Source organism: Podarcis pityusensis (genome assembly GCF_964106645.2).
Source record: "Podarcis pityusensis genome assembly, chromosome: 2".
Lineage (NCBI taxonomy): Eukaryota > Metazoa > Chordata > Lepidosauria > Squamata > Lacertidae > Podarcis > Podarcis pityusensis.
In genome coordinates, this window is record NC_138029.1 from 121,840,966 (window position 1) to 121,866,485 (window position 25,520).

General features: G+C 46.3%; 1 protein-coding gene and 1 pseudogene across 2 annotated transcripts in view; both read left to right on the forward strand.

The window, feature by feature from the left end:
• Positions 1-305: 305 nt before the first annotated feature.
• On the forward strand, positions 306-9,453 carry LOC308469746 (uncharacterized protein). Its single transcript, XM_080992644.1, has 4 exons — positions 306-617; positions 1,755-2,369; positions 4,057-4,183; positions 6,776-9,453. Exons 2-4 carry the CDS (start codon positions 1,956-1,958, stop codon positions 7,741-7,743), a joined length of 1,509 nt encoding a protein of 502 aa, XP_080848770.1. The 5' UTR covers positions 306-617; positions 1,755-1,955; the 3' UTR covers positions 7,744-9,453.
• Positions 9,454-12,279: 2,826 nt separating this feature from the next.
• Positions 12,280-25,520, forward strand: part of LOC308469886 (major histocompatibility complex class I-related gene protein-like) — a 79,762-nt pseudogene continuing 66,521 nt past the window's right edge. The window contains exons 1-4 of the transcript XR_013991600.1: positions 12,280-12,539; positions 20,389-20,664; positions 21,863-22,138; positions 24,706-24,993. The product of XR_013991600.1 is annotated as a major histocompatibility complex class I-related gene protein-like (transcript). The remainder of the gene's footprint in view (positions 12,540-20,388; positions 20,665-21,862; positions 22,139-24,705; positions 24,994-25,520) is intronic.

Sequence of the window (25,520 nt, forward strand, 5' to 3'; positions counted from 1 at the left end):
CTTTAATCGGGAGAAAGCTGCGCTCGCAGAGCTAGAGTTGGAAGGGATCCCTGAGGGTCATCTAGTCCAACCCCCCGCAATGCAGGAATCTCCGTTAAAGCATCCCTGACAGGTGGCCACCCGACCTCTGCTTAAAAGCCTCCAAGGAAGGAGAGTCATTCGCTCCTCCTTCAGTGAACCAGAAAGAAAGAAAAGAATGCCACTTCATCGCTCTTGCAACCAAAAGGTTAAAGCGAGTGAGTCCCGGTTTCTAGAGGGGCTTCCCGGAAGGGGCGCGCCGACGAGGGGAACGTCCACTTCCGGTGCCCCTCCTCTCCCCCTCCCGTGGGAAAGCGGACTTTGATTTTCCCACGCGGCGGCCTCCGGAGGGTCCGGCGGGGGTGCGGAGCGCCTTGCAGGTGCGCGGCCGAGCAGGGGCCGCCCTGGGCGGGAGGCGCAAGGAAAGGAAGCGAGGCTGGAGCCCCGGCTCGGAGGTGCCCAGTCAGCGGAGAGAACAAAAGGCAGGGGAGGCCCCTGAATTTTGGGGTGGGGTTGCTGACTAGCACCCCCGTGCACCTCCTGCTTTGCAGGAATGTTCACATGCTGCGCTCAACGATTTTGCAGTTTTGTGCACCCAGGTATGCAAAAGGCTCGTCCGCACGTTACGCTGAACACGGGTCCAGGCTGCGCACGTGAGCAAGCGTTTGTGTGAACGACCGTACCCGTGTCGGATTGGCCCTCATTGCGGTTGCAAGCACGGATGATGTGCTTGTTGAACGCAGTGGGATGTTGCGTCTCCTTAGATGTGTTGCCCGTCTCTGCAAACCTCTCTGGGTCTCTTAGTCTCCTGGTAGCAGAAATGCTGGAGAGCTTCACAAATCGACAAGTGTAACGTGTGAATGCACTTCTCTTTGCTAATCCAGGAAAAGGAGGCAGCGTATTCCTGGGGATAGAGTTTGGGACTATTGTTCCATTTGAATGTGGATGCAAGGCTAGAGCCTGGGAGAGTACCTGTAAACAAGTTATACTAGATATAATTATGCTAGATATAAGAGCTGTTCAACAGTGGAACAGTCTCCCTCAGGAGATTGTGGACTCTCCTTCCTTGATGGTTTGTAAGCAGAGGTTGGATGGTCGTCTGCCATGGATGCTTTAGCTGAGATCCCTGCATTGCAGGGGGTTAGACTAGATGACCGTGGGGGTCCCTTCCAACTCTAAGATTCTATGGTTGTATGATGAGGAAAATCTAGAAGCAGCCACGCCTGATTTAATTAGCAGCTATGTTAAAGAAAAACAAAACTGCAAAGAACTTTACAAATGGAGTGTCTTAACCTGCTCTGTAAAAAGAAAATCAGGAATAGCTGGAGTTAGAGAGGATCATTTGCTTTTGTAATGTGTGGAAGCAGCTGCGTATGGAGAGTGTTGAAAAGTATAGCTCTGTGGGGGTGAGCCATTTTTGAATATATATCTATAATCAAAAGGTACAGTAAAGATGTTTATTTTTGTATATCTGATATGTTTTTTTATGGTCAGTAAAGTATTTTTTTCTATAAAAAGCCCCATTAAAATCTGAAAACCACAATTAAACACAAGAATTGTTAGGGATGGGGCGCTGCTATAGCTGCTATGTTTGACATTGTACATAGCTGTGAATGAAAAAAAAAGTTTTTATCTGTGCCCCTTACGTGTAGGAAGAGCTCCTGCTTCCCCTCTCCGCACTAACCCATATATTGTGTCCCTCTGAATTTTGGTGATTTACCTGTCTGTTTTTGCAGAAGAAGAAACCCGAGTAGCTAGCTGCAATTCCCTTTTTCTGGAAATACCTTCCCACCGGGTGGACATCCTGGTTACTCTCAGAAGGACCTTGCTCACCTTTGCTGGACTGGAACCCTAATTTGAAAATTCATACAGAGAGAAAGTGACAACAGAGCAAAGAAGATCATTTTGTTCTCGCTGGGTGCTGTGCTAGATCGCGGATGGAAGAACAGGACTCTGCCAGCCCTGATCCGGAATTAAACTGCCTTGCCACCCAGTCTGGGACCAGAGGGGAATTCTGGGAAAGGAGTCTGCAGAAGATGCCGGACCAAAAAGCCCTTTCTTTGGATGTATGTTGCTGGAGATTCAGGCATTTCTGCTACCAGGAGGCTGAGGGACCAAGAGAGGTTTGCCGCCGACTCCGCCACCTTTGCCGTCAGTGGCTGAAGCCGGAGAGGCACAACAAGACCCAGATCTTGGACCTGGTGATCCTGGAGCAGTTCCTGGCTGTCCTGCCCTCGGAGATGGAGAACTGGGTCAGAGATTGTGGGCCGGAGACCAGTGCTGAGGCAGTGGCCCTGGCAGAAGGTTTTCTCCAGGGCCAGGCAGAGGACAACAGGCAGGGAGAGGGAGAGGTAAGAGGGTATCATCCTGGAGGTTCCTAAGGGTTGAGTCCTGTTCTTCCATTCGCAAGTGGTGAAAACTTAGCTAGGACCAACAGGCCTCCCCATTTAGCCTCCTGCGGCCTCGGCCCAGTATCCCTGAAGGAGCATCTCCAACCCCACCAGTCAGCCCGGACACTGAAGTCCACCACCGAGGGCCTTCTGGCAGTTCCCTCCCTGCGAGAAGCCAAGCTACAGGGAACCAGGCAGAGGGCCTTCGTGGGGGTGGCTCCCGCCCTGTGGAATGCCCTCCCATCAGATGTCAAGGAAATAAACAACTATCTGGTTTTTAGAAGACATCTGAAGGCAGCCCTGTTTAGGGAAGTTTTTAATGTTTGATGTTCTGTTGTGCTTTTAATTCTGTTGGGAGCCGCCCAGAGTGGCTGGGCAAACCCAGCCACATGGGCGGGATATAAATAAATTGTTCTTCTTCTTCTTGGCACCCACCTTCTCAACACCTGATGCAGGTAAGAGGCAGGTGGACCAAAGAGACCAGCACACACCCTCACAATCAGCTGGTGGATGGCACAGACAGAGATGGGTTATGTCCCGTCAGGTGATTGACAAGTGGATGGCTCCGCCCATCTGTCAAACGCAGTGCTGGATCCAGACCTCCCACTCCTGTCCTCTTGCTGCATCCCTTCCAGATGCAAGTCCGTCCTCTTTTGAGGGAAGTCACCCAGACAAGACTTTCCCAGCCTCCTTGGGTGAGAATGTGTTGGCAGAGGCATCTGGGGGGAGTTTTTCTTGCAGTCTAGGGCCGGTGTTGCATTCCAGCTCCCATCAGCCCCTGCTATCATGACAAATAAGGAGGCAGAGGGGGAATTGGCATCCAGAACCTCTGGAGGGCAAACAAGCTCTGGAAAGCTCGATTATCATTATCATTATCATTATCACTAATATTATTTAATTAAATTTGTACACCATCCTTTATCTGAAGAGCACAAGGTGGCTCACAACATAAAAATACAAAATGAAAGCATGAAATACATAATAAAACAAAAGCAAGGGGAGTTACATGTGTAAGAGGCTCGTTTAGAATTATATTTTGTGAATGATTCCTGTTCTTATGTAGCTGCATTTTTCTATACTTCCCAAATATCCCATCATCATAAAGTATTTGTGCTCTGTGTTGTAAAAGAAGCACTGCTAGGAGCTGTTTCTCTTTGCTTTCCTGTGTATTTCCTATCAATAAGACAATCGGTGTGGTGCAAGCAAATTTTTATTCTGAACGTGTGGCCTGGAGAGAAAGAAGTTTGAGAACCACTAATGGAAAATGAATGTCAAATGTTGGGGGTGATCACTTCCATCTTTTGGTGAAAGATGTTTCTGCTCCTTAAAAAGATGCCCATCACTTTCCCAAGATACTCTCTCAGTATCCTTAAATGCTGTGGAAATCACAGCTGGAGAGGCTGTTGTGCTTGGACCCTGCTTTGGACTTATCAGGAATAATAATAATAATAATAATTTTGTTATTTATACCCTGCCCATCTGGCTGAGTTTCCCCAGACACTCTGGGCGGCTTCCAACAGGATATTAAAAACACAGTAAAAGGTCAAACATCAAAAAGTTCCTTATACATTGGGTTGGCCACTGTGAGAGGCTTGGGCCTGATCTGGAAGTCAGACTTTTCTTACATTCTTGCCTGCTGGCATTTCAGGTGTCGGGGCGGCTCCTGGAGGCAGCCGTGACTTTCCCCAGGAAAGAGGTGCCTTCGTTCCAAAATTCCCAGCGGCAGCTCGATGGGGAGTTTTATCCAGGGAAGAAAGAGGAAACCAGTCTGATGGGTAAGGTTTTTCCTGAACTCTTTGGGTTTATATTATTTTGCTGAGCTTTTATCTTTTATCGTCAACTGGCTGCTACACATAGGAAGCTGCCTTGTATCTTTTGCATGCAAAGCAGACTCTCTACCCCTGAGCTTCCTTTAAAGGTTCTAGCCCTCATTGTTCTATGTGACAAAATGCTCAAACAAGAGCCTAGGAAGCTTACCAGGTGGTCCATTTTTCTCAGTACTGAAAAAAGTGGCAGTATCTCTCCAAGGTTTCAGGCATGGGTCTGCCTCAAGTCTACCTAGAGATGATTTACAAGGTGAATTACAAGATCTAATCCGTCTGCAAGAGATCCCCTTCTGCACAGCGTCTGCCAGTGATAAATTGGTGTAAATAAAATAAATAAAAGTGATAGCAACTTCCTGTTTTGAGCTAGCCTCTCCCAGTCTCTACTGAATCTCAGTTCTGTCAAATTTGCTAATTGATTCCAGCTTAATTGCTTTGAGAACTTCTTTTGGGGGGGGGGGGTTGCAGCATGACTTTAAGAGTGTGTGTGTAATTTTTTATCTGTATTACAATTTAAAATACTCATTTAAACATCCTTATAATATCATTGACTTCCCTTCTTTTTCCATGGTTCATATCACATATCATAAATCCCTGCATATTTTACAAAAACTAAACCATTCACTATTCCATTATTGCATCCCTCAAAACTTATTTACACTGTTGAATTTATCTTAATGCTGCCAATGTTTTCAGGTGTACACAATTCCCCCCCCCATATATTCAGTATATAAGAACGTATGTTCTTTTTGTTCTCTTATTCTATATATTAAGTCTGCAAGCTGCACATATTCCATCAGCTTAAGTTGCCATTCAGCTTTAGTTGGGACCTTGCTCATTTTCCATTTTTGGGCAAACAAAACATGGACCACAGTAGTAGCACACATAAAAAACTTTTTTTGATACCTGGGAATTTCAGTCTGAATTATCCCCAACAAAAAGGAGTCTGTGTGGTTGGGGTTTTTTTTGAAAAGTACTTTAAACATTTTTTTCAATTCATTGTGGATTATTTCCCAATACTCTTATCTTTTACAAGCCCACCACATATAAAAGAACATTCCCTCAACCTTTTTGCATCTCCAGCACTTATCTGATAAAGTCTTCTACATCTTGGCAAGCCTACTTAAGAGTTAAATACCATCTGTAAATCATTTTCAAGTAGTTCTCCTTCAAAGAATAACATAATTTTATTATTATATGCCGCCCATCTGACCGGGTTGCCCCGGACTGGTTGACTTCCAGCAAAATATAAAAACACAGAAATCCTCAACCTTTAAAAACTTCCCTGTACAGGGCGGCCTTCTGATGTCTTCTAAAAGTCAAATACTTGTTTGACATCTGATAGGAGGGTGCTTCACAGGGAGAATGCCCCGTGGAATGTCCTCCAGTCAGATATCAAGGAAATGAACAACTATCTGAAAGCAGCCCTGTATAGGGAAGTTTTTAATCTTTGATTTGAGAAATTATAAAATCTGCCGGGGTTTTATAATTTCACGGAAGCTGCCCAGTGTGACTGGGGAAACCCAGTCAGATGGGCAGCATTGAAATAATTTTTTACTACTATTACTACTGGGACGCGGGTGGCGCTGTGGGTTAAACCACAGAGCCTAGGACTTGCCGATCAGAAGGTCAGCAGTTCGAATCCCCGCGACGGGGTGAGCTCCCATTGCTTGGTCCCTGCTCCTGCCAACCTAGCAGTTCGAAAGCACGTCAAAGTGCAAGTAGATAAATAGGTACTGCTCCGGCGGGAAGGTACACAGCGTTTCTGTGCACTGCTCTGGTTCGCCAGAAGCGGCTTAGTCATGCTGGCCACATGACCCGGAAGCTGTACGCTGGCTCCCTCGGCCAATAAAGCGAGATGAGCGCCGCGACCTCAGAGTCAGTCATGACTAGACCTAATGGTCAGGGGTCCCTTTACCTTACCACTACTACTACTACTATTACTATGGAGTCCCTCTGCCTGGTTCCCTGTAGCTTCCCTTCTCACAATGAGGGAACCGCCAGAAGACCCTCGGAGCTGGAGCTTAGTGTCCACGTTGAATGACGGGGATGGAGACGCCCATTCAGGTATCCTGGGCCGAGTCCATTTAAAGGTCAGCACCAACACTTTGAATTGTGCTCGGAAACATACTGGGAGCCAATGTTAATCACCCTGAGAACAGGATGCCGGACTATTCTTATGTCCTTCTGGTTGGAGAAAGAGCCATTACAGTGGTACCTCGGGTTAAGAACTTGATTCGTTCCGGAGGTCCGTTCTTAACCTGAAACTGTTCTTAACCTGAAGCACCACTTTAGCTAATGGGGCCTCCTGCTGCCGCCACACGATTTCTGTTCTCATCCTGAGGTAAAGTTCTTAACCCGAGGTACTACTTCCGGGTTAGCGGAGTATGTAACCTGAAGTGTTTGTAACCTGAAGTGTCTGTAACCCGAGGTACCACTGTAGTTAGATTTGAACCAATTCACTGCAGCAGTGCATTTTTGTTCCTTGACCTGAAGGATCCATCACTCACTTAAATTCACTTTTCCTTCCCTTATTTATCGCAGGTGACGAGAGGCAGGAGAGCGAGGATGAGGTGGAATCTCGGAAAGTATCGGCAAAAAGAGACGAGTGTCTGGAGATGACCGAGAAAGCTGGAGCTCAAAATTGCCCGGCGACAGAGGAGGGAAACGCAGTGGAGAATTGGTGGGGTGATCATGATGGGGATTCTTCTATGATCCCAGTTCAAACTGAGAAAAACATTGGGAAGAGAGAGTATAAGTGCCCTAAATGTGAGAGCACCTTCAGTAGTGAATTAAACCTGGAGGGACACCGGCGAACTCACACGGGGGAGAAGCCATATACGTGTCTGGAGTGCGGAAAGAGCTTCAACTGGAGCACGAATCTGATTAGACATCAGATAATACACAGAGGGGAGAAGCCTTACAAATGCACAGAGTGTCGGAAGACCTTCAACTGGAGCACGCACCTTATAAGACATCAGAGAATCCACACCGGGGAGAAGCCGTACATATGCCTGGAGTGCGGGAAGAGCTTCAGTTCGAGCACGAGCCTCGCGTACCACCAGAAAACCCACACGGGGGAGAAGCCGTACAAGTGCTCAGACTGCAGTATGAGCTTCTGCGTCAAGTCCAGCCTTATGAGACATCAGAGAATCCACACGGGAGAGAAGCCGTACGGTTGCTCCGACTGCGGGATGAACTTCACGGCCAAGTCGGACCTCACTCTGCACCAGAGAGTCCACACGGGGGAGAAGCCGTACAGATGCGCCGAGTGCGGGAAGAAATTTGGCCGGAGGATAAACCTCACTTCCCATCAGAGAACCCACACGGGGGAGAGGCCGTACAAATGCTCAGATTGCGGGAAAAGCTTTCGCAACACGTCGCACCTCCTTCGGCACAGGCGGATCCACACGGGAGAGAAGCCTTATAAGTGCTTGGCATGCGGGAAGCAGTTTGGTCGGTGCGAGCAACTCGCTTCCCATCAAAGAATTCACATTGGGGAGAATCCCTAAAAGCACATGGAAAGTGTTTCCGTCAAAATACTGCCCTCACTTCACATCAGAGAAGTACGCTCACATAAAACAGTATAAATAGACTCCAGGAGGTGTAACTGTGTGGGGCTTACTTCTTTGAGTATTATTATTATTTATTGAATTTATATACCGCCCTATACCCGGAGGTCTTAGGATGGTTCACATAAAAGATCACAATATATAAAATCAAACCCAATAACACACACACACCGCAAAAAAGACCCGCATTTTAAAAGGGTACAGGATGTCGATCAGGTCAGCCAAAGGCCTAGTTAAAAAGGAACGTTTTTGCCTGGCACCTAAAGCTGTATAATGAAGGCACCAGGTGAACTTCCCTGGGGAGAGCATTCCACAGATGGGGAGCCACTGCAGAGAAGGCCCTGTTCACGTGTTGCCACCTCCAAAACTCTTGAGGTGGTGGCACACGAAGGAGTGCCTCAGAAGATGATCTCAGGGTCCGGTTAGGTTCATAGGGAAAGAGGCAGTCCTTGAGGTATTGCGGTACTGAGCCGTTTAAGGCTTTATAGGTCAAAACCAGCACTTTGAATTGGGCCCGGAAACTAATTGGTAGCCAGTGCAGTCATACCAGGATCGATATAATATGCTCAAAGTGTCTTGCTCCAGTGAGCAACCTGGCCACTGAATTCTGCACAAGCTGAAGTTTTCAGAGGCAGCCCTACGTATAACGCATTGCAGTAATCTAACCCTGAGGTTGCCAGAGCATAGACAACGGTACTTAGGCTATCCCAGTCCAGATAGGGACGTAGCTGGGCCACCAGCCAAAGGTGATGGAAGGCACTCCAGGCCATCTCGTCTAGGGAACCACACACCAACAGAGCCTCAGTCTTAACTGGATTGAATAGGTGTGGTTAGGATTGTGAAGCAACCAGCAGGGCCGTCAGAGTCTTAGCAAAACGGACCGGCTGTCCCTTGATGGGACCAGCCTTTGGAATGTGACCCCCTTTGGATTTTTTTTGGAGGAAGGACAAGACACGAGGTGGGCGTTTTTGCAAAATCACCAGGGGCTGAAAGCACTTAACTGGAGTTGGTCAAAACAGCGTAGGATCTGGGAATCTGACGCAGGATTTGTGGCTCTGCTCCCTGTTTTCAGAAGCCGCCTTGTTTCCAGTATGGTCTCCTTGTAGTTCTGTAAATAAACAATGTCTAGAGCAGGGGCCAGCAAACTTTTTCAGCAGGGGGCCGGTCCACTGTCCCTCAAACCTTGTGGGGGCTGGACTATATTTTGAAAAAATAAATAATGAACGAATTCCTATGCCCCACAGATAACCCAGAGGTGTATTTTAAATAAAAGCACATATTCTGCTCTCGTAAAAACACCAGGCAGACCCCACAAATAACCCAGAGATGCATTTTAAATAAAAGGACACATTCTACTCATGTAAAAACACGCTCATAACCCACAGCGTGCGTAACCAGAAGGGTTCGTAACCAGAGGTACCACTGTACTGGACTAAATCTAGCAGCCAGGCTAAATTTTTGCCCTTCTCCCACAAACAGTGATTCTTCTTTTAGATAATAGTTACTGGGTTTCGTTCATGATGAACTGCTTTTTATTTTATTTTATGGTGTTTCCACTTCTTTTCTCACATTGCACTGTGATTTGTTAATTTCTTAGACGTAGATAAATGTGGTAACTTCTCAATGCATAAATAAAAATCTCCAAAAGTCTGAACGTCACCTTAAGTTATAAGAGGAAGGGTCGTGGCTCAGCAACAAAGCATCTGTATTGCATGCAGAGGGTTCTGGGTTCAATCCTGGCATCTCTAGGTAGGACTGCAGTAAGTGCCCTGACTAAAACCCTGAAGACCCACCACTGGCCAGTGTAGCTAAAAGCCCAGCGTCTGTGAGGATGGCGGAGCTTTTCAGGACTCCCAACCCCCCGGCCCTCAGAGCTGGACCTCAGTGTCTGGGCTGGACAACGGGGGTGGAGACGCTCCTTCAGGTCTACTGGGCCGAGGCCGTTTAGGGCTTTAAAGGTCAGCACCAATGGTTTGAATTGTGCTCGGAAACATACTGGAAGCCAATGCAGATCTCTCAGGACTGGTGTTATATGGTCTCCCTGCAAGGTTGTTAGGAGGATAAAATTGGGGGTGGGGTGCAGACTGTGTATGCTATTCTAGCTCCTTGCAAGAAAGGCAGGAGATAAATTGAAGAAGAAGAAGAAGAAGAAGAAGAAGAAGAAGAAGAAGAAGAAGAGAAGTTGCATTGCTCCAATGTCTGGGATCACTAATTGAGTGCACGATTGGAAAAGGCTAAATAATTGGGAATTGGAGCTGCAGTGTTTCAGAGATAAACGGTTTAAAAAATATATTATTATTATTAATTATTATTATTATTATTATTCAATGAAAACCAACAATACAATAATAAAAGAAACCTCATGATAATAATGGAATGGTAAAGGGGATTTTATTAACAGCTGAACATTTTTTTAAAAAATCATACTTCCCAAACAAAGTAAGACTTGAATTGAAATGGCATGAAATTTATTTCTTGGGTCGCAGGTTTATAAAAACTCGTCGATTCCTAAAAAGGCGTCAGATGAGCAGCTGTCAAAAAAAAGGGCGAGGAGAGCAGTAGTCTAGAAATAGCCTGGAAGTCCTTTCTCTGGGCAAGAGATGTACCGCTCTGCAGTTTTTTTTTAAAGTCTATGAGTCAGTTATGAAAGAGCCATTTCTGGGAAATCAGCTGACTATAAAGAAAGGAGAGTTTCGACTTCGGGGCTTGGGTGCTAGAGGGCGCTGCGAGACCAAAAAACGTAAAAATAGCAGCTGCGTAACCAAAATAGTTCAGATTATAGTAGAATAGGAGGAGTAGCAACTCGAGAGAAGTGAATAAATTGCACAGTATATAAATATGGAGGAAATATATATGGAGAAGTTTCTCTCTCCCTTGCTCGTATTATTGGGAGGTTTTTAATGCTTGATGTTTTAATTATGTATTTACATATCTTGTAAGCTGCCCAGAGTGGCTGGGGAAACCCAGCCAGAGGGATGGGGTATTATTAATAATAATAATTAATAGTAATAATAACGCTGCTTAGGTGTCAAAAGCGTAAGGCTATATTGCTATTCACTATATTATAGCCCCTCTTCTACAATAAATACCCAAATCAGCTTACAGAATAAGAAAGAACCTGAATACGTAAATTCATGAGTATGAGCAACAAAATAATATGTTCTTGACTTAATACAGTATTTCTATTCCACTTTTCCAGCAACAAATGCTGAGATCAAATTGGTTCACAATATTTAAAAACAGCAAGCCTTGCAATCCTTATGCCATCAAACACAAGAACATATAAATAACGCAGCAAATTCGTCAAAATGATTGATGCAATTCAATAAAGTCAAAGTAATTCAATATATCAGCAGATTATTCATCAAAATGATCGACACAATTCAATAAAGTCATCGTAATTCAAAATATCAGACAATACCAGAAATCATCAAAATGATTAATACAATTAAATAAAGATCGTAATTCAAAATAGCAGACACCAGAAATCATTCATCAAATATGATCAATACAATTCAATAAAGTCACTGATTCAAGATACCATCAGACGATATCAGAAATCATCAAAATGATCGATATAATTGAATAAAGTCATCGTAATACAAAATATCAGAATGAGCTGCTGAGCACCAGCCCAGGGCAGAGAACATCTTCTGTCTGGGAAGACCATATCTTAATCTCAGATTATCCTCAGGTTTTAGAGTGATGTACGTCCGTTCTGGATTCAGCAAAACTGCCACAAATATCCCCCAAACTTTGGACGGCCGAAATCCTTCAGGATGTGCTCATCCGCAGAGGCATCCCAGATGGTTACCAGTGTGGTGCAGTGGTTAGAGTTGTGGATTTGTATCCAGGAGACCTGGGTTCGAATCCTCACTAGGCCGTGAAGCGTCTCAGCCTGACCTACCTCACAGGCTTATTGTGGGAATTAAATGATGGGACCAACAGCCAAGTTGCTGTCTTGCAATAAAAGCAAGAGCTGTTTGACAGGGCGAGGAGGTGGTCTTGGGCGCTTGAGCTGAGATTCCTGCATTGTGGGGGGCTGGACTAGATGACCCAGGGGTCCCTTCCAATTCTGCAATCCTAGGATTCTGCGTTCTGCTTTGCCGCAGCTTCTCCCCTTCCCTCCTCCCTTCCTACACCCTCCCTGCAGGGCAGGGCAGGCAGACCTGAGAGGGAGGGAGGGAGGGAGGCGGCGATTCCCAGCGAGGAGCTGCAATTACAGTGGTACCTCGGGTTAAGTACTGAATTCGTTCCGGAAGTCCGTTCTTAAGCTGAAACTGTTGTTAACCTAAGGTACCACTTCAGCTAATGAGGCCTCCCGCTGCCGCCGCACGATTTCTGTTCTCATCCTGAAGCAAAGTTCTTAACCTGAAGCACGATTTCTGGGTTAGCGGAGTCTGTAACCCGAGGTACCACTGTGCAATCACTTTCTCTTTCCCTCTCCAGCCTCGCTCCCAAACTTGCGCCTCGAGGTCTGCCTGGCGACCGATGCCGCAATATGCGCGCAGATTTCCGATTGGTGGAATATTTCCCCCTCGGCCAATCCCGGCTCGCTCTGCTGCTGGTTCCGCAGGCGGGGCAGAGAGCGGGTCTCGGAGTCGGAGGGAGAAGGACGTCGCTGGAGTAAGAGGAGGAAAAAGGAGCTTCGTTTTGGGGGGAGATGGGGGTCTTCCTCCGCTGGCCCCCCCTGATCCTGGGGGCGGCTGCCCACCTGCTGCTCCTGGACTGCGCAGGTAAGGACTCTGCTCTGGGGCGGGGGGAGAAAATAATTTGCACTAAGCCCCCTTTTTTTGGGGGGGGGGGACACGACTCTTGGTGAATTGCATTTCGTGGGCACTGAAAGGGCGATCGGGGAGTTTCTTGTCCGAAGTGGAGCCGGATCCCTTCCCAGACATCTGTTTCCCAGACTTGGCTTGTTTTGTATGCCTTCCGGGGCAGGGGCCGCTTCACTCCTTGGCTCGGGGCTCAAGCAAAAAAGGATACAAAGCTTGAAGGTGTTGCCAGGTATTAATGGGGGGGGAGTGACTCCGATGTCCCGCCCCCTGTAGCTTCGTGTTGACTCTGGTCTGTCTGTGTGTGTGAGTGAGAGATAACAGATACATAGTCTTCCTTCTTCTCTTTTTACCTTCCCTCTTCTAACCCTCAGCCGCTCTGAAAACTCAGCTAAAAACTCAGGAGACCAGCCTGTGGGTGGGAGCTGGACGCGTGTAGAGCTGACTTCATTGGGGGGGGGGGGACGTCTGAATAAGGGGTCCCCACCCGCAATTCCCAATCTTGTGTTGTTCAGGAATTCCCTTTCACAGGCACATTCATAATCAGGTCCTTCTGCTTTACAGTTTGTTAAATATTCGGAAAAAGTCAGAAGCCCAAGGCACTATAACTTCCTCAACTAAGTTTATTCAACATTTGTCAGTGAGAACAGCTCACTCATAGGAACACGAGAACTAAAACTGGACAACACAATAATAAACGCGAGCATGAATTGACTGTTGAACTACCAACCTTCTGATCGGCAAGTCCTAGGCTCTGTGGTTTAACCCACAGCACCACCCACGTTCCTGCTTTACAATTGTAACCCCCCCCCCAAAGAAAAGCCTTTCCTGTTGCCTGTCAAAAATGTAGGTTTTGTAAATTATGCAGGGGGCTTCTCTGTGCCGTTTCTGTACAGCCCCTTTCACTACGTTTTGTGCCCAAAGGGCACAAACAACTCCTGAGAGAGAGTTTTGAATTATTCAAAAATAATTCAAAAAAGCTGGAGTCTCTGCCTGGCTTCTGGGGCTCCTAGACATGAAATTCCCTTGCTCAGAATATTCCTGCTCCCTCAGCCCACCAGTCGACTGGCTCTGCATACTATTCAAGGATTTAACACTATTAAATTCTTAATTCCACATTCCTGATTGCTGCCTTTGGTGTTTTTCTCCTTTTGGGGTTGCCACTCATGTTCTCTGTTTAGCTAAAAAAAAATGTATAGCATAATTCAGGATGAGCATATCAAGGGTGTAAAGCACAACAAAGATAATTACAAAATTGTATTATTTGCAGACAATATCCTTACAAAACCAGAAGATACAATTCCAAAAATTATGGAGAAAATAAAAACCTTTGGCAGAATATCTCTATAAATTGGACTAAATCAGAGATTTTACCAATTGGGCCAAGGGCTACATTGTATAGAAACCATCAATTTCGGATGTTCAAAGACTTTATTAAATCTGTGGGTATAATGATTTCATCAGATATAGGCCAAATTGTAAAATTAAATTTGAATCAAATTATAAATGAGATTTCTTTTGATATTGAAAGGCGGGGACCTCTAAACCTCTCCCTTTGGGGAAAGGTTAATGTCCTGAAAATGAATGTTGTTCCAAAGCTTTTATGCATTCTTAGAGGATTACCAATACATATTCCCAAATTTTACTTCCAAAAAATAAATCAACTATTTAGATCGTGCCTGTGGGGTACAAAGCCACCAAAAATGTCACTACATAAAATGCAACTTCCAATTAAGGAAGGCGGCTTTGGGCTCCCAAATCTGGAACTCTATCACCAGGCTTACCTGCTGAGTAAGACTAACGAGTGGAGAGCTAGCAGGAATCCCAACTGGGCTACTCTCAAATATAGTTTCTTTGAACCTCTTGTAGGGTGGACTAAACTTGGCTCCAGTTTTATGAAATATCCTATTATGCTGGAGACTGTTAAAACACCTATAAAAATTTGGATGACTGTAAATATAAATAATAAGGATGACCCCTATCAGCATGAGAAATTAACAATATGGGCCAACCCAAAATTAAATATTGGAAATCAAGTAATAATTTGGCAAAATTGGATGAAAAAAGGTATTTTGTCATTGAATCAATTAATTGATGAAAATTACAAATTTGTGGAATGCTAGTAAAGTATGGATTAACCAGTGAAACACAATGGCACTTCATCCAATTGAAACATATGTCGGAAAGGCAGTTTGGCCCTGACGCTATAGCAGCATCTGAAAAACCCATGCTGCTACAAGATTTAATCTTGCACTATATAAAACCCTACTCAACAGGAAGAAATATGATTTAGAATATGATAGACAAAAATGGAGTGAAGAGTTAGGGGTACAGATAACAAATGATATATGGGAGTCTAGTATAAAATCAACAGAAATAAGACTAAGACTTATTTAACAGAAAATAATATTCAGAGTCCACTGGACTCCAGCAAAACTATACTGTACCAGAAGTGTTATGTATTGAAGTTCTCACCCTGGCCACCAGAGCTATTGTGTATATACCGTATTTTTTGCTCTATAAGACTCACTTTTCCCCTCCTAAAATGTAAGGGGAAATGTGTGTGCGTCTTATGGAGCGAATGCAGGCTGCGCAGCTATCCCAGAAGCCAGAACAGCAAGAGGGATCACTGCTTTCGCTGCGCAGCGATCCCTCTTGCTCTTGCTGTTCTGGCTTCTAGGATTCAGATTTTTTTTTCTTGTTTTCCTTTTTCAAAAACTAGGTGCGTCTTATGGTCTGTTGCGTCTTATAGAGCGAAAAATACGGTAGTTTTCACTCAGGTTCACGTCAGTTAATTTAGGCGGGAAACCCTGGGTTGTTGTTGTTGTTACAATGTTGACAGCCAGCTGCCTATAAAAGCAGGCCGGCTGTTTGCTGTTCAGATCAGTTCCAGCTTACTAATAATACTAATACTTGGAGGAATCTCTGTGTCGTCTGCTTTGTCAAACCACTACTTAATACTGGCGACGAAGGTGGGATCGGATGGACATCGCAGCACAGCCAGATTCAGACACTCACTGAGCTGAAACACTGAGCGAAATCACTGAACAGAACCCAATTCAAAGCTGACTGTTCTGGCTAGAGCACTGTGTTCCATCCATTGCCCTTCACGCCGGCATCGGAATCATGGCTTCACTTGTGCCTCTACCGCCGTTTGCGCCAGCCTCTGAATCATGGGAAGGTGCTCCGTGTGACAGGGAGATTGACACCGGGTCTGCCTTGTCCGTCGTATCCTGGAGCACCATCAAAAGACTCATGCCCAAGCTGTCCAAGAGGCAACTTGACCCACACCGCATATATTTGAGAGAGTAGCAGGGGAACGACATTCCCGTGGTAGGCGTCGGCCGGTTCCGGGTTGCTTTCAAGAATTTTTCAGGCCTGCTTCGACTGGTGGTGGTCGAAGGCCTGCGGCCTAGCCTCCTAGGGCTAGACTGGTTTGATGCCCTTGGCCTGGAAGTCACCGGCATCAACTGCATCTCTAACGCAGAGACTGAGGGTCTGGTCAAAGACTTTGCTGAGGTTTTTGATGGCACTTTGGGCCAATATACTGGTATGCCCATCTCCTTTAGCCTTGTCGCAAGTCACCACCATCAAGCTAAAGCCACGCTGGGTTCCGTTCGCTCTCAAAGCTAAGGTGGACAAACAACTTGACAAGCTGATTATTGCGCAAGGCGTTTTGGAGCCAATTGGCCATGCCAAGTGGCAAACCCTCATTGTCACACCTGTCAAGCCGGACGGGTCGGTGAGAATATGCGCAGACTACAAGTGCATCAACAAGGCGCTTTAGCGGTACACTTACCCGGTTCCTGTCGTCCACCACCTGCTGCCTTCCCTGGGTGATGGCAAGGTCTTCGCTAAGCTGGACCTTGCCCAAGCCTATCAACAACTGCCCATCAATGACGCCACCGCTGAAGCTCAGATGATCGTCACCCACCGAGGGGCCCTGGAAATACATATTGTGTCCGACACAATAATTGAGTACCTCCCAGCAGCGCCAGTATGGGCCGCCAATGTAGCCTCCGCATCTGCCCAGGACCGCACCATCAAACGTGTACTCAACTGGGTGTGGAGGGGGTGGCCGGAAGGGTCTTTTGCACCAGAGTTCCAGCCGTTTGCAATCAGACAGCATGAGCTCTCGGCTCATCGCGGCTGCCTACCGTGGGGAGACCGAGTCGTGGTTCCCCAAAGACTCAGCCAACACGTCCTCGAGGCTCTGCACATCGCCCCCCCCGGGGGTCATCAAAATGAAGGCGTTGGCTTGGTGTGACGTCTGGTGGCCTAACATGGAAGATGCCATCACTTCGTAGGTTGCCTCCTGTCAAGCATGCCAAGAGTCGAGACCTGCACCGTCGGCAGCTAAGGGTAACACCTGGGAGATGCCCAAGGCACCTGGTCAAGAGTGCACATCGATCTTGCCGGCCCCTTTCACGGCCGGACCTTTATGGTAGTAGTGGACGCCTATTCCAAGTGGCTGGAGGTGGCCCTGATGCCCTCCACCACTACCAGGGTGCTGCACGGCCTGTTTGCAACTCATGGGTGTTCTGATTTCAAGGGGTCAAAAAAAAATGCATGTACCGTGCTATATTAGAAGGAAAAAAACTTGTTTTGATGAATTGGAAGAGCTGCAAAAATATTCCTTTGAGCACATGGATTGATAATATGGACAGATTAGCTACATACGAACAAATTGCATGTCGACGCAAAATAAGAATGGATAAATATGAAGAAATCTGGAACGAATATTTAAGCAATAAGGCGGGTAGTGGTGGGAAGTAGGGGGTGGAGGGAAAGCTGGGAAAATATTGTTAAAAAAGGTGTAGTCATAGGTATATCAGAGTATTCAAATCTGAATTGTCAAATTGTGTTATTGTTATTATGGTGTTTGTTGTATGTGTCTTTTGCGGTTGTTTGTATTGAAAAAGTGATTAAATAAATTACCAAAAAAATGTTTATCCTACTCAATTGTGGGAAAAACTCATTCATTTACAGGAAACAGTAAAATAATAAAAACAGTTTAAAGCATTAAAAAATAATTAAAATTAGCATTGAGAGGTCAAAACACGTCAACATTTGCCTGTCTGGATAGGGTTGCCCAAAGAAAAATGTTTTAAACAGACACTTTTGTGAGACAAGCTTATTCTTCATGGGAGAAAGATCTGGAGATAGCAGCAGGGCATTTTTGTGAGTGGGAAGGGGGAATAGGGTGTTGAGATAATGGGGGAATTCTCCTTGACCCCTGCTGTTTATGAGATGAGGGAGTTAACATTTGTTTGGCGCACGGATCCTCTTTATTGAAGAATATGATTATCTAGTTTGCCTTGGTTGGTTATTTTCTTATGTTTGTGATTCCTGCCCCCCCCAATAGTGTTTGCTTTTATAGTAAATAGTTTTTGTGCTTCTCTAATGGCAAATGTTATGAATATAATACTAGTTTTAGTTTAATAGTTGTTTGTTGCATAAAAATTCTCAAAGTAACTTAAAAGCTTTAAGAACTAAAGAGTAAGACCTGCTATTTCTCTCTCGAACTGTCTCCATATGGGGGGCTGCCCCCTCACTGTGTCTGCTACAGGGCTGGGCAAAGGGTGGTGGAGACCACTGGTTCCTTCAGATTCCTCCTCATTTTGTGGCTCTTTGTCTCCCGACCACTGAGCAGAACTGCCTGTGTTGTTTAGCCAGATGCCACAACCAGAGGCAGCCTTGCTCTGAGCTCTTGTGGTTTGAGGTGGGGGGAGCCCCTGCCCTGGGAGGGGAGGGTCTTAGAAGTGGGTCCCATTTGATCTTGCCTGAAAGGAAACCGAGGAGCTGGAGGGAGGTAGCAGAGTGACACACCATCAAGGCAGGGGCAGAGCTACCTACCCTGGCACCTGGAGCAGTGGGGGGGGGGGCTAGCCAGGGGGAGGCACTGAAGCACTTCTTCGTGTGCTGTGCCGCCTCCTTGAGAGGTCTGGAGGGTGGCAACATGAGAACAGGGCCAGGGCCTTCTTGGCAGTGGCTCCCCCTCTGTGGGATGCTCTCCTCAGGGAAGTTCACCTGACACGCCAGGCAAAAATGTTCCTTTTTAACCAGACCTTTGGATGATTTGATTGACACCCTATGCCCTTTAAATTTTGGGGTTTTTTTGGGGGGGTGTTATTGGGTTGTTGTTTTTATTTTAATTGAATATTTTGTGGTTTTAGATGTTGATTTCATTCTGTGAAGTGCCCTGAGATCTCTGGGTATAGGGTGATATATTAATAATAATAATAATAATAATAATAATAATAATACATCCCATTTTGCTACCTGAAAGAAAACAGGAATTGCTCTTCCCCCCTTAGCACTGTGCCCCCCCTTCCACCATGGAAATGCCTCGTCTCTCACTGATTCTCTCCGTCCAGGGGTGCGTGTCTGTGTCTGTGTTCTCTCGGGGTTGCCTCCTGGGCAGGCCAGCTCTGGAGATGATGCTGAAGCCTCTGCTCAGCTCCCTGCCTCCCCTCCATCCTCTTCCCAAGTCTTTCTTGGTTGTTACTGTGGAGACTCATTAGGCCCCCTGGGGGCCAGAGCTGGTACAGCCTGTGGGAAAGTGAGCCCTTTGGGGGATAAGGTTCTTCCTTTGCCACGCTCCGTCCCCCCTTCGATCTTGTGAAGGGGCAAGTGGGGGGAAAGGGGATGTGGGGCCACATGTTGAGACCTGACCCCAAAGTTGCATTTGCCCCCCTGCCCCTGCTATCACTGGGGGGCCTTCTTTCTAAAGTGGGGAACCCGCTCTGTGGGTGGCAGCTCAGACCATTGAAAGATTGCAACACTGAACCATTTAAGCATCATTTATCAAAAGGGGATCCAGGAAGGATCCTGGGAATCACAGGCCAATTAACTTGACATCTGTCCCTGGAAAACTGGTGGAAAGTGCAGGAAACCCCCAACTTGAATGCATTTAACTTGAATGATTTCAGTTTCAGGCTGTTGACAGCTGGCCTGTTGGAATGACACAAATTATATATGCAGAAGGCTCTTTTTGTGCAAGGTTTTCCTGAAAGAGCTTTGGAGCTCTCTGCCTTGCATAAGAGACTCTGGCAGGTTCTCACAGGATCTTGTGGGGCTCTCCTGAGTTCCCAGGAGATCTTTCCAAAGCCTCCCAGAGCCCAGGAAGCAAGACCCAGGTCAGACCTGTTCAGTGCATGGCTCCAGAAGGTCAGATGGTGGGGCGGCTCCAAGGGAGTGGCTTCCCTAGGCCCGTTTCTGCAGATATGAGCCATCCCAGTCAGGGCAGACAACTCTGAGCTACCTGGACCAGTGTTCTGACCCAGGAGGAGGCAGCTTCCTGTTCTCCCAATATATGGATTTTGCCTCGTCTGGTCTCCCCTCCATCCACTTCCCAGACCTGAGCCTGCTTAGCTTCCTTTCGGTGCCTGCATCCTGAGCCTTCAGACCATGTTGTGGGAGCTCTCATCAGCCTGGCACTTGCAAGTGGGGGGCAATTCCTGCCCCCTGGGCAAAAGGGAGGGGCTGGCCCCTCTCTCCCTCACACGGAGCCTCAGCAGAGACATGCAGGGATTTAGTGCTGCCTGCCCGAGCTTTTTCTCGCCCTCTGCTCCGTGGACTATTGTTGTTGTTACTTGTATTTATATCCTCTCCCCTTTCCAGCTCTCTGATTCTTAGGCTTCCTCTGCTCTGCCTCCTCTGTGTTTAAGGGCAGGTCTGCAAACTCCCCCAAACCCTGCTGAACTTTGGATCTCCTAATTTGGGGCTGCTGCCTGTAATACAGCAGGATTACGCTGCTGCCTTCATCTGCGGGACCCCTAACTATCTGCCCCTCTCTCTTCCTTTCCAGGCTCCACTTCTCACTCCCTGCGCTACTTCTACACAGCTGTGTCTGAGCCTGGCCAGGAGCTGCCCCAGTTCATTGATGTGGGGTACGTGGATGACCAGCAAATTATTCAGTATGACAGTGACACCAAGGAGTATCTGCCTCGAGTCCCCTGGATAAGGAAGGTGGAAAAGGAGGATCCTCAGTACTGGAACAGGGAGACTCAGGTAGCTCAGAACACTGGGCAGTCATTTGGGGTGAGTCTGCAGACTCTGCAGAATCGCTACAACCAGAGCGGAGGTGAGTGGAAGGCAGGAGAGGAACAGAGTCACACCTCTCCCCCCCATAACATTTCCTCCAGGGGCCAGAAATGCAGGGAGGGGTCTGCTGGGAGGAAAGGAGATGGAGGGTGGGGGTCTCCACCAGGGCAGAGGCATCTCCCCTTCCCTTAATGAAGGTCTTAATGGGGGGGGGGGACAGAAAATGAGACTTGGAGGGCAGAGACACCCCCCCCCCCAGTATGCAGTTTTGGAGCAGAACTTCAGAAGTGGGAGCCTCTGCTGGGTCTGGAGGAAGATCTCTATGTGATTTTGCACCTTCACTTTCCAGGCTTCTCCACTTCCTCACTTCCTAAGCAGGTTCCCTGCTTCAGGACTTTACTCCTAACAGCACCACCACACCTTTCCCAGCACTTGCCCCCTACACACGTGTAACGCCCAGAGAGGGTGCTTCAAGAGTCCTGTTTTCTCTGCTCACTGAAATGCAGTCTTGGAGGTGGTGGCATTGCAAGAGCTTTGAGGATAATCCTTAATTTAGCTCTACATCAGACACTCAACATTTTAAAGACCCAATTCTCATCTAAAGTTTTCTCTTCCTATCAATAGAATAGTTCTTTTCAGAGAAGTGTTTATATCTAGTGGTGTAACAATACATGACAATGATTATCTGGAGAAATCATACCTTGTTTTCTTCTCCAAATCAATTAACAAACATGTTATCCTCCTGCTCCTTATCATTTTTAGAGAGTCTCATATTGGAACTAGGAGTTTATCAACATTTGGCAGCACCTTCTTCATTGTATTTATTTTTGTCTAATAAGATTTTTTTTCCTTACCTGCACTGATGATAATCATTGTTTGGATGGGGGGCTTTTATCCATTTCCGCAGTCACACAATCAATCAATCAATCAATCAATCAATCAGTAGCTGAACTGGGTTCCACACAGTCACAAAAACAAATTAACCGAAAAGCCTCAAAAACAGAAACGCAAAATAAATAGCAAAAACAAGGCTCAGGATTATAGTGTTTCCCTCAGTGAACGTGTTCTGCGGATGAGCCTTCAGAAAGATACAATGCTGGTTGATTTTTCTCCCCTCTGGCTGCTGCCTCTTCCCTGAGTCTGAGGCAAATAAATCCTTTTTCCTGGGCTCCTTTGCTGATGGGGGAGGGGCTGCTCTGACCCCCCTTGACCTCCTGGGCCTCTTCTGGTCCTTCCAGGGATCCACACCCTTCAGCAGATGTACGGCTGTGAGCTGAGGTCAGACGGGCGCAAAGGAGGGTTTGATCAATACAGCTATGATGGGAGAGACTTCCTCGCCTTCGACAAGGAGACCCTCACCTGGACGGCAGCCGAGATGGAGGCCCAAGCGACCAAGAGGAAGTGGGATCCTGACGAGGCCCGGAACAAGTTCCTGAAAGCCTACCTGGAGGAGGCTTGCATTGAGTGGCTGCAGAGATACCTGGAGTACGGGAAGGAGACTCTGCTGAGGACAGGTGAGGGGTGGCAGTGGGGTGGCGAGGGGGGGGGGCAGTGGGGCAGTTTCCCCACATATTCCCCTCCACCCCCTTAACAATCTTCCTTTTGGACCAAAAAGCAAACACTCTTCTTGGTGGGGAAGGCAGAAAGAAATTTGGGGCTCTGGGAGGAGAAAAGGGGGTCATTTTAGAGTATGATAGGGGGAGGAAATGCTTAAAACAGCCCCCCATGCCCCTTTGGCTAGAATAAGGGATGGCAAAAGACAAATGGGGGGAGGGGGCACAGAAACAGCAGGGAAGTGGCCAGGAAAGCAAAATGCATTTTAAATTCAGAAAAAAATAAAATTGAAATGGACAGATTTGAGGCGGGATACAGAAAAACCTTTTGCCTTTACACTTGGGTAGGGTAGGGGCAAGTGGGGCAGGTTGATGCAGAAAAATTCAATCTCATATTTTATGTACCAAAATGAGTTAAATGATAAAAAAATTGCTTTATGCATGGCATAACTAATCAGTATTATAATAGCAATCAAAAGAACCATTAAAGTTAGAAGAGAATATAATGACTTGAATAAAAAATGGGTTTTGTATCCTTCTGCTCCACCTACGGGGCACTTTGATACAAAGTACAAATTGTATGAGAATGGTAATTATTTACAAAAATTTTAATGAAAAAAACAATGTTTAATCAGACCATAATCAGCCCTACAATTTGTTTCTTAAAAATCTAAATTACGTATCAAAACTAAGTGTTTCACACATATCATAGACTTCATGGCAGGTTTTCTTCAAAACTTATGTTCATCTTTCCTCAAACACCTATCCATTAAAAAAAAGAAAACTTTGGAAAAACTTTAAAAAGTATAAGAACTCACATTAGGTAGTCAAAAAATAGTAATTTAAACAAAATGCTTATAAAAAATAAAATATTTCCTTAACGTTTAGCTTCTATTGCACATTAATGGAAGCTAAACGTTAAGGAAATGTCTTATTTTTTATAAGCATTTTGTTTAAATTACTATTTTTTGACTACCTAATGAGAACACTCTATATCCACTGAAGTCAAAAGAAAAAGTATAAAGAGATGATATTCGAGATGTGCCCTTTCAGAAATTTGGTTTTGGCAACTGCAAAACGGCATCCTTGAAATCAACGCTTGCCTTATCTTTTACAATGGGGAAGACAAACATACAAGATCCTGGATATTTCCTGAGATAAGACACTTGATATTATATTTAGAAATGACTTTGGCCACATTGTAAACAACATTTTTTTTCTTTTAAATTTCATGAGTAGGAAATCAGTTCAGAGATTTCATGCAAACTTTTATACTGGGGCACTTGTCTTAGTGTATCAAAGTGCCCCAACGAACATTTGCAGAAAACTAACGATTCATAAAACCACTGAACTTATTTAAAAATCATATATAATCCTGATTACTGAGTGGGATAATTTACCTTTTGTATTTTTAAATCTTAACTAAACAACGAAAAACAGCATTGGAACACTTTTACATTTCACGTAATTTTTTAGTTCGCCACACTAAAAACACACCTACTCTCGTCAAACGCCAATGGCGAACTGGCGGGCAGCGCGGTCGCAACTGTCATACTCACACATGTATAGACACGTTTCAGTGATGTCATGACACGAATAACGTTTCTCGATATTGAAATATTGTTGGTGTATCAAAGAGCCCCTTGCATCAATGTGCCCCGTCTCCCCCTACATACCTATGGGGAAAGTCTTTAAAACACATTGGATTCAAGGGCGATTGGGTTTGCCAAAGTCTCCCCGTACGCCCACCCCCTTCTCACCCTCTTTTTGGTTTTTACAATATTTTTTGCCAAGTCTGTAAAGCTGTATGTGCTCAAGTTAAATGTACGTAAGTTGCTGGCTTACTGGGCCTCCTGGTCTGCCCTTTCCACTCCAGGGGAGGCTGCCGTGGAGAAGGGAGATGGGCCCTTTCCAACCTCAAGGGACCCTTTCAGGGCAGGCGGGAGAACTAGAAAGGAGCTCTGTCTTTCCCAGGGCTCTTGGCTTTGTTCACTAACTATGGAGCTGAAAAGTCCCAGAGAACAGAGAGCAGCGAGTCCAGCATTTCTTCCCCCTCAAGAGAGAAACCAGTATCAGTCTGACCTGCCCTCAGTTCATGACTTGCAACCTGGAAGGATCTGAATGAATCCCGCCATTGGGGACCTGGTGAAATTTGCCCCTCAGCCTAGAGGCAGTTCCCTGGGACAATCTTGGAACCACAAGTTGTCATATTTGAGTAGTGTTAGAGCTTTGCAGGATGACAAATTAATTTAATTTTTACCCAGCCCTCCATCCCAAAGGAGTCTGCTTTGGCCCACAAAGGATAAAACATCTGAAAACAGTTCCACCATAGACACTGACTGGGGAAGATGCCAAGGGAGGTTGAGGAAATCCCATTTATTCACAGTTCTTTTTAATTTCTAGAGATGTGAGATTCTGACTAGGTTGCCCCTTGGGTCCCTGCTCCTCTGCTCTTTAAAAATACAGGATTCCTCCAGGCTCCCGTTGTGGATGTCTCTCTGTTAACCCCAATGCGGCCCTTTTTGCAGAGGCTCCGGTGGTGAAGGTGACCAGGAAGGCAGACTATGACGGCCTGGAGACCCTCGTTTGCCAAGTCCACGGCTTCTACCCCAAGGAGATTGAGGCCAACTGGGTGAAGGACGGGGAGGTCTGGCAGGAGGGCACCCTCCGAGGATTGGTCGCCCCCAACTCGGACGGGACCTACTATGTCTTGCTCAGTGTCCAGATCGACCCCGAGGAGAGGGAGCGCTTCCGGTGCCGCGTGGAGCATGACAGCCTGGAGAAGCCTCTGGACGTGGCCTGGGAGAAGGAGCCTGGTGAGAGACAGACAGACAGACAGGAGGGGAAGGGGTGGGCTCTGGGAGGGGGATTTCCACCCAACTCCTCCCTTCAGCAGCAGCACAGCTCAGATGGGGAACCCCAGTTGGATCCAGTCTGTGTCTCTGGAGGGATGCAGCTGGTAGATTTCGACAGAGATGCAGCCATTTCTGGCAAGGGTCTCATTGGCCTTGAACTCAAATTGGATGTCGCAGGTCAAAACTGGCCGTCACCTTTTTGCCTTTAAGCCCAAGTAGTTGTGATGTCACAGAATGTGGGCAGATATTTTACTTCTTCAAAATCAAATGTGTCAGCAGAGTATGTGGAATAAAACTTTATTATGACACCCATCTGCGGAAAGAGACCCCCCCCTTTCCAATTTAATTTCTGTAGGTACTTGTGGTGACCTTGGGAGGAGATGAGGGTTGTTTGGGAGGCATTTTTGGTTATCCTCCCTCTTGGGATCTCCTTGCATTTCACAAGCTCTGGTGTTAGGGTTGCCATATTTTGATAAGCAAAAAAGAGG